At 40.8% G+C, this 15,504-nt stretch overlaps 1 protein-coding gene across 4 annotated transcripts in view; it reads right to left on the reverse strand.

Annotated features, from left to right (window-relative positions):
* LOC143184316 (pseudouridylate synthase RPUSD2) overlaps positions 1-15,504 on the reverse strand; it is a 163,235-nt gene that overhangs the window by 56,341 nt on the left and 91,390 nt on the right. For all 4 annotated transcript variants that reach the window (XM_076386428.1, XM_076386429.1, XM_076386427.1 and 1 more), the window contains one exon: positions 1,872-1,976. In XM_076386428.1, coding sequence (XP_076242543.1) covers positions 1,872-1,976 — 105 coding nt within the window. The remainder of the gene's footprint in view (positions 1-1,871; positions 1,977-15,504) is intronic.

A 15,504-nucleotide genomic window follows, 5' to 3' on the forward strand; every position in this document is an offset into this window, starting at 1 on the left:
TACAGCAAATTTATTTCGAATTCTCGCACGTGTTCCCCGTAGATTAATGGCGGATTAACAAAGTGTTCCTCTCTGCATACTGGTCCCAGTTAAGTCTTTAAGCGCTACCTTGAGCAATTAATTTCGAGTGGATCTCGAGTTGGAGCCGGCGGGAGAGCCTGCAAACTTCCTCTGACATTGAAAAAAGAAGAAAGAAGAAAATAAACAACCGACGGTAAATTATCCCGCGTGCAGCTGCCACTGCGAGGCAATTACGTCAAAATTAGTGAAACGGCGCGCGACCAAAGCAAATAGAAATTCTTTCCCGATGCAACGCACAGCTTTACTGCTGACATCTTCAATTTTCCATTTTCTCATTTTTAATTCATTTAATACATGACTTTTCTAGAATTAATAATTTTACTAAAACTTTAACAAATAAAAAAAAAATGCCAAAAGAGTACACATATCTTCTCGATTCTCAAAAATTTCGAAAATTCACACGTCTCAATTTTTCTATACACATAAAGGATTGTTAACCCCCATTGTTCTGACCATCTATCACATTACAAGGAATGAGAACTAATTTAGGAATCGTTCCAGGTGGTGCTCTAAATTGTTGAGTATGTTATTACGTCTATCTTAGTTCTGCTTCTGTTATAATTTTACATATCGCAATTTCCCTTCAAAAGTGACTTTACAGATGAACAAAATAAATTGCAGGGAAGTGGAGAGCACAAGGAAATTTTGTTTCTGTGAGGAATTCGAATGAGAAACGTGAAGAGTTGTAATCTGGGATAACTAAAGGACTGGAGGAACCGCACGCGTCCGCGCGAGCATTCTGATGCTGTTTGGAGAACGGCGTCGAATTTCAAAAGCGAGACGGTTCAGAGCGTTTATTTCGTTAATGACGACTGGCCGTTGTGAATTAATGAGGACGTGGCCCGTGACGGCGCCAGGATGCTCTGCTCGTCGAATATCGACGAGAACGACCGAGATACGCGACAAGTGGATGAAATACGCGCTCCGTTTCGGGCCTGTTACGCCGATTTCGGCGGGTTAAGGAGCTCTGCCGCTGGCATCACGAGTGGCCTGCTCCGAAATAGATGTCGGAGAGGTTCATCGACGCGCATTCTATTCTCTCTTCGTTTTATCTGAACGGCTTCTTTCTATGGCTCTAAGGAGTCATTTGTGGGTCAACTCGCGAAAGCTCTGCAGTGCTTTTGAGTATAGGTACTCTTGCAGGAGGAATTATGGGGCTTTCAAAAATTGAAAAATGAAGAGCTATGATCTTCCTATAGTCTATAATCTATAGAGGTATACTCTTCCTTCTAAAATTTTCTATACAGCTGATTTGAAAGTGGTAGAAAATTCTGTGATCGAAATGCATCTCCTTATCATCCCTAATTCAGGAGTTCATAAATGCGCCAGGTATTATAAAAGTGGCCTAAGTAATTGAATTTATATTATGGCATATCAACTATATTTTATTATTATGTAAGATATTTTATTGTGTGAGCAATAAAATGAAGTTGTCATTTTTATTATCTGCTACAAGTTTATGCTCAGTTCGATAATGGCGTAAGTCATTCGACAGTTCAAACACATAGTTTCGTACAAGTTATTCACAAAATTGAATGATATTACATAAATGTCACATTAGGAGAATATATAATTTTTCATAAATTATGAAATATTTTCTAATATGATCAAATGCAAAAGTTTAAGTATCTCAAGGCCACTTAGGCCATTTTCATAATAACCGACACAAATCACCTTCCATGGAATGCAAATATTTCCTCCAGTAAACGTATCTAAAAATCTCAGACTTATGGTTTCATAAATCTTTTCCCAAAATTCTACTCCCAGCATTGATCACATTTCCATCTCACCTTCTTCAAGTCCTTACTGGCATCAGCTTCCTCAGCTTTCCGCTTTTCCGAGATTTTCGGCGCCGGGACGGCGATCGTCGCCTCTCTGAGTGGCTTCAAGTCAACCTGCAACAGAAAGCAAACTGTAGCAGCTGTTCGGTGAGGTAGGTTGAAAAATTAGACATCAATTTCCTTTGTCCTAGGTTCCAGCTCGCAGTCAATGAATCAGAAGATTAATGCTTCCGAGAAACGCTATAGCGACTCGACTCAACGACTCGAGACGAGCGACGGGACAAGACATTGTCGTCCATCGTGCGTCGTTAGCCTGGCTGAAGGTTCCGGAGCAATCGATTTATGCTAATCGGTTTAACTCGACCCTGCTTTACGCGCTGCCCCGTGCACGCTAATTTCTCGTTAACAGGACAGCCAAATAGAGAGACGCATGGTCCACCGATTTAGAGGTCGGTAATTCGACCAGAACGTAATGGCGCGGATCGTCGAAAGGCGGGCTAATCGATGACTACGCGAACAGTGTTAATATAATTAGATACCGACGTCTTTGCAGCTCTTCCTCGATGGATGATCGCGTGAAGCTTGTCCTGGCGGAGGATGGAGTGTGTGCTGAAGTGTCCTTCGTGAGTGAGTTGTGAAAGAAGGGTAGGATTGAGAGGGAAGCACGGAGGTTCGAAGTCGGAGTGGTTATCCCCTCTACTGTGAGTTTTATAGCTTCGTCACGCCCATTACTGTTCTTTTCAATGATTTCTGTGGGGATGAAGTTATTAGTATTGGGAATTTCTTCCTCAGGGAGTAGTGAAAGGAGTTTAGAGAGTGGTAAATAGAGGCTATCCCCTCTACTGAAGTTTATTGCTTTGTCACGCCCTCTACTGTTCCTTTCGATGATTTCTATGGGGCTGGAGGAGTTAATATTGTCGAGATTTTTTTGTAAGTGAATAGCGGAAGAAGTGTGAACGACTAAGTGGTGATTAGTGATCACACCTCCAGGGCGAGTGTTATGGTTTTGCCACGCCTACTACTGGTCTTGTCAAAATATTCTATAGTTGGGGGAGGAGTCATTTCCACTGGCTCTTTTTTCCTAATAATTAATGGATAGAGTCACTGGAGCAATAAGTAATAGCTAGTATTTTCACTTCAGTTTCTATCTCGCCCTTTCCCTTACTGCTCTTTCTAAAAATTTCTATAATTCTGCAAGTATAATGCATAAATATTACTACTACTGTTGACTTCAAAAGTAACTTCTCAAAAAAGTGAAGAAAAACCATTAAGTAGTATCAGTGCAAAGTTACTTATTCAGCTTCTATCTCTTCAATCGACTCCTCACTATTCTTCTCAAATATTTCTACAGCCATAGAAGAACCTACAATTTCCAAAATTCCCAAAATTCCCAACTCCAAAATTATCCCTCACAACCTACTTAAGCAACACCACTAACCAAATTACGAAGTTAGGCTCAGTGCAATCGACGCCACAGCTACTTAGCGTACTATAAAGGTAACAAGCGTATTTTACGAGCTTTCAGAACTTCTACTAATGTACACAGTGATTGATCTAATGGTGACTAACTCGGTGTATCGCTCTCGAGGGCAGCAGAGGTGGTCGAACCATGGTCACGATCAATTTACGACTCGAGCCAATTTTGAAAAGTTCCAGAGATCCACGAATGACGGTAATTAGGTGTCGAAGTTTTAATGGTGCGTTAAGGTTGCTTTCGGACAAGGAACAGTCCGCTGGAGATTAATGGATCAAAGATTGAACAGACAGCCTCGGCGGCGCGGGAAGATTAAATGCTGGAAATTAAGTTGGATATGAAGCTAAGGAAAAGCGCGATTTCATTAGTTGCCGAGGTCGAATGAAAATTTGATCGAACACTTCGGCTCATTAGTAATTAGAGTGACTTATAAAGCATTCGGAGATTTGAACTCCCCCAGCCCTCGATAGGAGCGTTGCCTCGCGAGTTCTCCAGACTTCGAGATGAATTTTACAAACTGGCGAGCCTGAATTTCGGTAGTCGAGAACTTCACGGACCAACAAGTTCCTCGGGTTTCTTGGGCTCGCGAGAAATCAGGTCAGAAGCAGTTCGAGGTCCACGCTCCACCAAAACTCCGTTATTTCGATTTTTTAGACTCGGTGGTCTTGATGTTACCTTCGTATCAGACAAACTTCGGTAAAACCCTAAAAACTTTGCCATATCTCTTACGTTCGACCAGCTTCCCAAAGTAACGAGGTTTAACAAACAACTCTTGTTTACTGGCCTGATAAAATACTGGGAAGCCACTGTCGAGTTAGTGGACTGAAACTCTTGGCTTCTCGTGTTTTCAGGGATTTCGTGATTTATTTGGGCGTGTTATAACGACGACGATGATCAGCGTGTCGCATTGCTTCTCGATGTTTTCTCGTATCGCGTCCGGGCTTCGTGTTTACACGCAATCAACTTTATTCCCACCCACGCAGATTACGGGACTTTAACGTGTTATTATGCTTCTGCGCTTATTATGCATCGATGACTCCGCTGCTTGGGGCTTTCTCTGGGAGAACTGACAAGTGTGTCAGAGACCTTTCTGGGAAATCAAATCAACGAATCTTAGGAAGAAAGATAGTGAATATTGAAACACTGACACGTGAAAATTGTTAAATATTCAAATATCTGAACCTTCAAATTTTCAAATTATTCAAATCCTTAAATTCTAAAATTTTCAAATCTTGAAATATTCAAATTTTTAAATCTTTAAATTATTCAATTTCTCAAATTTTCAAATTTTTAAATATTCAAATTTTCAAAATTTCAAATCTTTAAATCTTCAAATTTTGAAATATAAAAATTTTCTAATATTCAGACCTTCAACCTTTCAATTTTTCAACTTTTAAACATTTCAATCCTCAAGTCTTCAAACCTTGAAATATTCAACCCTTGAATTTTTTAATTTTTCGACTCTTCAACTCTTCAAAGCTGCAAATCACTGATCCCAAAATGCAGAACTACGATTCGCAAGTACTTCTGCATGGTTAATAACCGCTAATAAAAAAAAATCACTCTATCCTGTGGTATGGTTAAGCGTTTACCGCTTGACCGACGAGCAATTCTCAGTAACGAGGAAAAATACAAGCTGTAGCCCGATAAAAATGTGAGTAATAAGGTCCTGCAATTAACCTACTCACGGGTCTATAATTTCACTAGCTACTTCATTGTAACTAATCCCTGAGAACGAGCACCAATCGCTGCCTACTAAAAATTCACCTTTATAAAAGCAGGTCTTTTCGAAACACCACGAACAATTTCAAATAGGACTACACGCTTGTGCAAGGGAGTCTGTTATTAAAACTTCCTTCGAATCAGCCAACAATTTCGAGTGCCAAGCTGTACTGGAACGTTCGATCGTTTTCGTTGTTGCACAACGCGATGCTTTCTGGAGAACTTCTCGAGGAACTTACTGAGAGGGTTCAGCCAGCTGCTAATTACGAAATTCAATGAAAATTTCGATTGCGTACTCATCTGTTCGAATAAATGTATCGTGAATCATCTGAAAGTACCGAGTGCTTTTTCATTATAATTTTCTTTCTATTTCGTGGGAGATTTGGAAGTTTAATGAGAAGATGAAGAAAAATACATATGTACGTCAGATTCGAATCATTTTGGCAGAAGTCGAAAGTAGAATTCTACGATTTCTGACGCTTAAAATAAAAGGATCTCTCAGACCTCGATAGAGTTCTTAATCTTAGATAGCGCGCAAAGGGGGATACTTCGTTCCAGAAAGTCTGAATCACCAGTTGGAGCGCCAACACGATCAATATCAAGAATCCGAATCTGTGAAGAGAAGGATAGGCATTTCCATAATATTCCCCGCTGTAGTAAACTCTGCCTATTTTTATTTACAATTTATTCTGTTTATAAAGAGTCTACTTGTTGCTAGCAGCGAGCTTGTATTTTTGACTTGACCACAATACCTACAAGAAGTGACACAATAATTCCAAGAAATATACAGTGACAACACAAACTTATAGTAAGTAAATATTTGTTAGGACACAGGTTCCACGAGTCAATCATTACACAGTAACTCTGAAAAAATATTAGAAACACCATACACAAATGTATACTAAAAAAATGACTGATTATTCTCTAAACATGAATAAAGAAGTGAGCGAAACCCTCGTGTCAAAAAGTCTCACGGTTTCTTAAAAAAAAATTCTCAAAAAAGCTCCCTGTTTTTCGTCCTCTCACCCAGAAGTCGCCCTTCAATTTTCTTCGATTCCATAAATATCGTATCCTGCGTCGAGGGTACCTCGTCCAGGTGTTCGGGGGCGCATCCAGTCGCAGTCGAAATCGAGGATCGATAGGCTCGCCGCGGTCGGCTATTATTTCGCGGCCGAATCGCGGAGAGTTCGTTCGTTCGGCTCGAATCAGGCCTTACGGTCGCTAGGGTCGCCCCTGACAACGCCCTTGCCTGCATTGCGGTGCCCCTCGTTTTCCACCCCTGCGTTATCCTGCCACCATAACGCCTGACAATGGCCCGGGAAGGTCGGCCGAGGAACGTGAATCCTTTATTCGTATGCACCTGCCCGCCGCGTCCCCTCCTTACACGCGTACCCGCCTAATGATATCTGTTGCTTGGAAACCCGACTGCGTCTGCCCTCCGACCCCCTCGCGCCCTTGGCGAAACCTATCTTCAGGGGGAGAGCGGTTTGAGGACGAAGATGGAAAGAATAGTGCTATAGGGGAATTGATACTTTTCGGTTTGCGATAGGGGTTGTAGGTTTCTTCGGGGAGATCTTCGTGATAATGATCTTTGGTGAGGCGTTGCTTTCGAGGATTTAGCTATAGATCAGTTGTACATTACTGTGCATAAGTATTTCGACACTTTCATGTTATTGGAAAGGTGTGGCATAGGGTAAAAGACCTTGTTACTGTGTCTGAATTTATTCTGGGCTTTATATGGATTTTATGGGGAAATTATAGTAGTAGGTTTAGGCATGGTAATAGGGTCATTTATTCTGTGTACAGTTTCTTATTTATGGTAACTGATATTAAGTGTTATTCTTATCGGTATTTGTAAGGGTTATAGAATCGTTTGAGATGAGATTTGTAATCAAAACTATATCATGGAATTTTACTTCGTGTATTTTATACAGCGAGTGTCCAAATACTTGTGTAAGGTAATGTATTTTGGAGTTGTATTTGGTGTAATTGAATTATTTTCAAATATGCAAAAATTAGGAATGAAAAATTAGGAGATTTTTTTTTCATGTAGCTACATTATAAACAATTTTGTTGCCATTTTTAGAATCTACTTTTACTAGCAATGGTAAGAAATATTTTCTAATAATTTAGGATAATAAATTTGGATTCAGGATCCCAGTAGAATTTTTTAAAATCTGAGCACCCGTATTTTTTATAGAAGGTTATTTAGTAAATTACTATATCATGTTACGACAAAATCTTTATGGTATTGTTATGTAAGAATAAGCTGAAGTAGTGAAACATTATTCCTAGGTCAAGGTTTCCCATGACAGAACCACGACTTTGAAATTTCACCAAGTACATCTGTACTCTCTGTTCCGCGTGTCTGACTACGAACAAGTAAATTCTACTTGTGCCTGCATATGTACAATGCAGGCAGAGCTGGATGGTTCCTAACCACTGAACTATAACACCAACCTGGTTCCATCCCATTTCATGTACATTATGACAAACCAAAGGGTATTATTACATTAGAATGGAACGAAAAAATCAATTTTGTATGAATATTTTCTTGTCAAGGGTTGAGATACTGAAATGGTTGTATTTACTCAACAAGAATCGACCATTACATCAATATTATTTTCTTTAACACTTCTAATAATAAAATAATCCTGCATTAGAAGGCCTGCAAAAGCTGCTTCCTCTATAAACAATTTTTGTAGCGTTACAACAGCCTTGGAATTCCAATTTTTCTTTCTCTGTAAATATGTATAATTAAGGATTCTGTATCTTCTAAGATAATAGTGATTTTAGGGTGGCTTGCGTTATTTCAAGAAATTTGTTCATCACACTCAGATTCTGACATCTTTAGTGCCACCATGAAAAACGACTTGTATCCACTATTAAAGATCATGAGTAATTAAAGAATATTCTGCCCTTACATTTCGTTCTCTCCTACATACTCTTTCAATTTATGATTTGAAATGAAACGAGTTCCATGGAAACATCCCTTCTCTCTTGGAACGAGGCCACGTCAACTTCACTTCCCCTGAAGAGTCAATTTTTAAATGGCAAAACCGTCGCGCAACAGTTCCACGCAGTAGAAAAAAGCGATATTTATTGAGGCCGCTGGTCAAGCCCTGATAATTAATAGCACGGGTAAATTGCCATTTTCGGTGGCCGAGCGACGCGATTATTGCTCCTCGTTCGACAGCGATTTATCATTTCTGTACACAAGCGTCACGCAAATGGCGCGTCGTTAATCTCTCCCAACGAAAAACGGAGAACGTCACCGCGCTAATTTCGACGATCACCGCTGAGTAAACACCGATTCTCGACTTCGACGATCAAACCTAAGTCGAGCATCGATTCAAAGAGGCGGTAAAGTTCTTGATCGTTCCCCTTCGTTTCTCTTTCGTCTCCACTGCCCTCGATGCAACGCTCGAAGAACCCTCGAAATTATCGTCCCCAAGAGTAATACGTTTTCTAAAACGATCGATAGATCACGATTATCGAGGGAAGAAAGTCGAGACGAAAACGCCACCATTTCATGGTCGAGCAAAGCGTGTGAAAATAGTTCCAAGGAAAAATTCGATTGTATTTTCACCGTTTTTCCGAGAACAGTGGATCAGCACCGCGATAGACGATAAATATTTATAAGTCCATTTTGAATACAGGGGATCCTTAAACTCAGAGAATCGATAAGCAAATTGGAAAAGTCCTGTTCACGAGCTCGTCGGAGGCCTCAGCTTCGCGGAATCGCTGTTAAATTTACTACTGCGCGTCTAAAAGCAGTAATTCGAATAATTCGCTCGTGGGAAGGTTTGAGAGCATGGAAGAAAGACAGTCGCGTCACGTAATAGGCCCAGGGAATATTCATTAAATATTCTTCGCTTTAACGGCGGGAAAGTGGAGCGCTAATGGGCCAGAAGTTTATGCATCTTGTTACATTATAACTTCATGGGCTCCGCTTTTTCTCCGTGGCCTGTCCTTAACGATCGCGTGGGATCAACTTCGTCGAAGATTCGAGCTAAATGAGAAACATCGCTCGGTCGTGAGTCACACTGTGCTTGGGCTGTTGGGCAGTACAAGCAGAGATTACAGGTTGTACTCGGTACAGTCTCGCGACTCGTTAGCAGTAACGAGCTTATAATGGATGGAATATTGAGAATTATACGCTTTTCAGACTCGTTACTTATTTTTATTGCCCTCGAATAGAATCGGGATACGAAACTTGGGTAGATTAGTACTATAATCTGTAGATACTCGAATATGTACTGTTGCAAAGAATTTTCATTACACAATTGACTTTTCTGAAGTGTCACGAATGTTCTTTAAGAACCCAGTCTTTAGTGCAATATTAATCGTATTGACTATGTTTCTATCTAGTTTATGGGCTATAAATATGTATTACTTCACGTCGTAACTGTCTCTTAACTTCGTAACAAAGTAATGTATACTAATGGGTACTTCTCGTAAATAAATAAATAAATAATTTTGTAATTTGTTAGGAATAATGAGCTTATAGAGAGTGGGAGTCACATTTTTGAGAGTCATTTTTGCTTTAAAAAAAGATTTGTTTAAAAAAATATAGTTTAATTATGTTATTTGATGCAAAATTAAATGTCAGAGTATTAACATTGCTATATGTTAGTACATAAGACGATATGTAACAAAAATATGCATAAATAATACGTAATACGAGAGAAAACTCGAAAGATTCTCAAAGTACGAACTACGGTCACATCCATTTCTGACATCTACTGCAAAAACGTAAAGATTTACTTTATGTTCGCTTTGTCACGCTACTGTATATGAAATTATATGTCTGTTACCTTATTCAGAGCTTCATTCACCCACAATAAAGATACTTTTTACATGAATACATAACAAAATCGAGACGCTGATGCTACGTCAATTAAAACTAAGAAACAATCTGTGAGAATAGAATCTATTAACTACGATTTCATGAATTCGTAAACTAGCTAACATAATGTTTAGAGTATCTTGTTTCTATTATTTATTTGTATATACAAATATATTTATTTTTACGTTCACAATATTGTTATGTTTCTCTAAGTATTTCTCGTCTGTAAATTACTATTGCACATTTATTTTTCTGTTGTAACAGTGGCTTAATTTAATACCCGTAAATATTCATGCAAACAAATAAATTCAGAAAATCGCCGTCGCCAATTTTTCGAAATCGAAATCATCCTTGCCCAGTGGAAAACGAACGCAAGCATCATAGATCGCTGACTCAATCGATCGCAAGCCCAGCCATTCGAAAAAGTGCTATTGAAAGCAGCCAGGATCTCCATGCCCCGTGTTCCTCGTTGTTCGAGAGGCTCAAAGCCGAGGCAGAATACAAATCGATCGTTAACAGGATCGACGATTCGCGGCGACACAACGTTCCCGAAATCCCGCCATTGAATTTCAGCTAATCGCTTGTTTCGATACTACAACGTGGTTCCCTGTCGACAACAGGTCGCATTTAGCATGCAAACAACGAGGTCGCCGAGTTCGAGGGAAAAGAGTCACGCGTTTATCGTCTGTTTGTAGATCTTGGATGCAATCTCTTCAATTTGGATCGTCGAATCAAAATCTCTGGACCCTTCCACCTTCCTTATTCCAATTTTCCAAAAATTCAATTCCAGAATCCTCGTATCCCTTTTCCCTGTATCCAATCTCCAAAACATCGCGACTTTCTACGTTTCGAGCCAATAGCAAGAGATCATCTTCAAACATTTCTTCCGCGACAAAATACATGGAAAAAGAGTCAGTTCCATAAATATTGATCACAAGTAACCGTAAATCGTCGACCTGTATTTATTCAAACTTTAGACCATATATACTTATATTAATATGTATAGAGAGTATCCCAGGTTTAAGGTGCAAAAATTTGAAGTAGATTCTACAGGTGCAGACAAGACAAAAAATGTTAGTATAACGCTTTATTAGAAAGTCATAAACAAAATAATGAAATTCTAGTATTCCATTTCATCAATGGTTAAATAATCACTTCCCAGAAAGATGGCTAGTTCGATGGCCAATAGGTGGCCTCCAAGATCACCTGATCTTACACCACTGTCTCCTAAACTTGTGTCATCTTGAACCCTTGAATTTCTAGGCGCAAAAATTCTATTATTTCTTCCTTGAATTATAGATTCTATATTGTACATGTTAATTCGGGCCTTAAATCCAGTTTTTCGAAATCGTGACAGGTTGTTTCCCTTGCAATCACAGATATATGGTCTAAGATTCAAACGCTATTTCCACTGGCCATTTTCTGACCCACTTGCACGCGTTGCCGCGTAAATCAGCTGGCAAATAGGCACGTGTCAGAAGGTGGTCGTTGACGCGCTTTACAGCGTCCGAAATTGTTTCGCGCGAATTAACGTCCCTTCGTCCACGCGCGGCACAGAATCGGCGGCCGAGGTATCGTTCGATATTTTCGCATAAACGGGGGAATTTCTTTCGACGACCCAGATACAACCGTCTGGCTGTCCGCGTGAAATGAAAATCAATAGCGGTTGTAATTGGTTCGCGCGCGTGTTTCGCTCGGGGCGAGTAGTAGCGCGGGCGAGCACGCGGCGCGAGGAAAAATGGGAAGGCCGGCTGGACCGCGGCAGAAATTGCGAAATTTCGGGCAGGAAACGGCAAACAGCCACGAATTACGAGCGCTGTTGATTGGAAACTGTCGCCTCATCTGATAACGCAAAAAAAAAAAGGGGGACGAAATTGGGAGGCAAAATATCCTTCGAGGAATTTCAGAGAAATCTGAATTGCAAATAACACTAGGAAAGAGACAGAAAATTCGACGGTTTGAGAGAAGCAAGAATCCATTGAGTGTTTAGAAAAAAGAGGATGTGGAGAGTTATAGAAAATCGATTAGAATCAATTGAAATCGGCTTTTCATCTGTCCTCGCGAGCTCGCCAGCAGGAGATTCATAGGGGTGGAGGGGGAGGGGTTGAGCGAGGCAGAAAAGAAGCCATATGCACGGTTAGCAATAAATACGACAGGCTGACGCGAAAACCTGGACATAAAACATGTCTTTGGAACTTTTAACGACACCAGGATTACTCTCGGTCGTCTGGCGAAACAATTGACGTCGAGGGAGGGGGGGAATGGGGGGCAGAGGAAAAAGGGAAAACAGCGGAAAAACAGCAGGAAAACGGGTGGAGATAAGCGGTCGTTTCAAGCACGCCCGCTGGAAGAAGGCGACACGAGCCCTGTCGAATTTACGACGAAACTTTCGAACGAACGTGCCCTCGTACAGTTCTGATAAAATATGGCGATGCAAGATGAATTTTGGATGACAAGGGATATTCGAGTACTAGAGCTGGGGTAGTTTACTTTTTTCTGTATTTGAATATCTTCGTAGGTGAATCATTTAGAAATTATAAGTTGAATCATATTCCAAGTACCTACTTGAATTTATTGGATTAGGTACTACCACCCTTGGCAAAAAGTTTTCGATCAAACCAAACAATATGAAGTTATTTTAAAATATTCTAATTTTTGTAATGTAAAATAATATCGTATAAGTATGAAATAAATGGGAATATTAACTGGGTTTGGTAGGGTAGTATTTTACATTTTCTAAAGCTACGACATTTTTAAGTAACCTCGTATTGTTACGTTTGATCGAAAGCTTTTTTCCAATAGTAGTATTTAAGGATATTTCATGATGATCAAGTACATATGAGACGCTCAGACGCAAGAGGCAAAGCATATCACAGCAGATAATATATCTACATTTAGATACGTGAGAAACTACAGAAACAAAAAAATTACATGTCTGTAAACCTAAATACAAAAAAATTGCAATACTTCTAAGTATAAATTCCTTTTCACGATTCAACACCACTCTACCAAAGACCATAAAATTTGCCATTAAAAAGCTGCTCTAGATTTTAGTCTCATGTTAAGCGAATCCAGATCTTACTGTATTAGTATCAGAACAACTGGTCCCAGAATCCTCTTAGGATCAACCACCACAGTTAATCCTCTCCCCAAAAGCGTGGGTGGGAACATCAAGTACCTACTTCGCTCCGTGACAGAAATTTTTCTTTAGCGCGGGGCTTTCGATGGAATTACAATTGAGGAGCACACCACTCGCCCAAATTTTACTACAGCGTCGAAGAGGCTCTAAGAGGAGCTGGTCGATTCGAGCTGCGCTGCCGTGGAAGCACATTTTTTCGTCGCGTCCTTCGGGGAGAAAGGGCTCCCTCGAGAGCCTCGTTTGCTCCTCGCTTAACGATGGATTCAGCTTAATTCCGCGCGACCGTCGTTAATTCGTAAAGTGTCCGAAAACAGGGACGAGAGGAGAGACAGTGGGCTGAGCGACGAAGAGGAGGACAGGGGAAGGGGGAGAACCGAAAGGGAATAGGGACGTGTGATTTATTAGCGACGGGATTATGGATCTCTAAGTGTAGAAGCGCTACAGGGTAATGCGCGGAGATTGTATAAATATTTAAGAGAATTTATGCGGGCAAAGGGCAGCGAGGTGTGGAGAAAAAGTTGAACGAAGGTGGCGAGAGGGGTTTGAGAAAAGCGCGAGGGGAAAATACCTGGGAATACGTTAAGGTGAAACAAGGGCGGGGCAAGATTGTGGGGATGAAGGGTGAGTCTCGCAAGGGAAGCACCAGACATAACTCATGTCGACTTCAGCGAAATTTGGTAGAACGATACGTCTATATCTACAACAAATGTGTCTATAATTTTAATCATAAATATCGAGCTAATTATGGGAAAATTAGATGTAAAGTTTGTAGGAACAGCATAACCACACATATATGAATAGTAATTATAGACGTATCACTCTATCAAATTTCGTAGAAATCAGTATGGGCCATGTCTGACGCTTCCCTTATTAGAGGCCTGTCACGTGTGTCCAAAAGTGTTAATTAATTACACAAACCACTGCAGTACATTCCAGGAAAGAATTATCTCAAACCCAGCACCGAGAACAAGAACTAAATTCTCAAGAAAAACCAGAATAAAAGAGAAACTTCAGAATAAGTAGAAAAGTCCGAAAAATATCAGACAAAGCAGCAGCATAGCAGCAGGAAAGTCGCCAGCGAAAAGAACAATTCCTAAAATAAAAACGGGAGAAAATCAAGACGCGATAAAAAGCACAGGTAAAAAGTTAAAGGTGTGAGAATAACTGAGAATTCCTACTGAAAGGGTACAACAAAAAAAAAAAAATTATTCGAAAGGGGGTGGACGAAAAAAAGCGAAGTCAGAGAAAACAAAAGACGTCGGTGGCAGAGGGAATCTAGGGACCAATTAAAAAAACCGTAAATAAAAAAGACAGCAGAAGGAAGCGGGGGTCGAACGAGTAGCTAAATGCAATAGGGGAAGAGAAACAAAGCGCGAGGAGCCCAGGGAAGAAGAGGCTGGCGGAACGCAAATGAAAAAAGGAGAGAAGGGAAATTGCCGCGACTCCGAGCGAGCAATTCCGCGCTGAGGAGCGAGCGCGAGGCGATCTCCACGGCGTCGACATCCACCCCCGCGGAATTCGCGTCTGCGAGCGGCGTAATATTTCAGAACATCGTTTTCACGGTGAATTACACGAGAATAATCAAAGAGACCTCCGTGGCTCGTCTTGGGAGAGCTCGCGAACGCCTGCCACGACGACAACTTCGGCTGGAAAGAGAGGGCTCGTTGAAAGGGGGCTGTCGCAAGGGAAACAGAGAGGGAGCGACGAGAGGAGGAAAGTTGTTCCGAGCGTGCAGGAGGGCTAAGTGCGGCATTGCCACTCTAATGGGAACGTGTGCTAGCCTCTGTGTTCCTTGACGTCATACGTGCACACGGTTATTACTCCGCCCGCGAATGTCTTCCACGCTTTTTCGACTCCTTTGCCTCTTCCTCCAGCTTCCAGTTTTTGTTTCACGTCGATTGTTGCAAGGAACAAAAGCAAGCGAAGGGTGGGATGGAAGATCGAGGGATGAATTCAGAGGAATTTCCTCTGTTGCCGCTATTCGTTTGTACAGTGTGGATTCTTGAACGAGAGGAACCATTGCTCAGGGGGATCGTTGAGGTTGGGGTGTTAGGATTTTTCGGGGTTTAGAGCTGATAGAGGGTTTTGTTGGGATTCTTTTAGACGATGAGTTCGATGCTTCGGGCTTAATTGAATAACGATGGGATGGAAAAAAGGTGGAGCGGGCTTAACGATTTTGCGACACGCGATGCTCTGATCGGTTACACGCCCTCCGTGGTGTGTAGATTAGATTAGGGAAAGGGGAGATTCTTAGTGAAGTCGATACGCAGGATTTGGAATCGAGTCGTGTTCTGTTTCTCTGAGGCTAACTGTTTTAACTTCGACGATGTGAATAATTTAAAATTCGAGCGTCTAGAAATGAAGAAACTAGCAAGGTGAAATATTTAAACATTTAAATATTCGCGGATCTGTTAATTTGAGTACTCAAAAATTGAAGTATCTAGAAAGTTAAAAATTT

This window comes from Calliopsis andreniformis, chromosome 10 (genome assembly GCF_051401765.1).
Source record: "Calliopsis andreniformis isolate RMS-2024a chromosome 10, iyCalAndr_principal, whole genome shotgun sequence".
NCBI classification, from domain to species: domain Eukaryota; kingdom Metazoa; phylum Arthropoda; class Insecta; order Hymenoptera; family Andrenidae; genus Calliopsis; species Calliopsis andreniformis.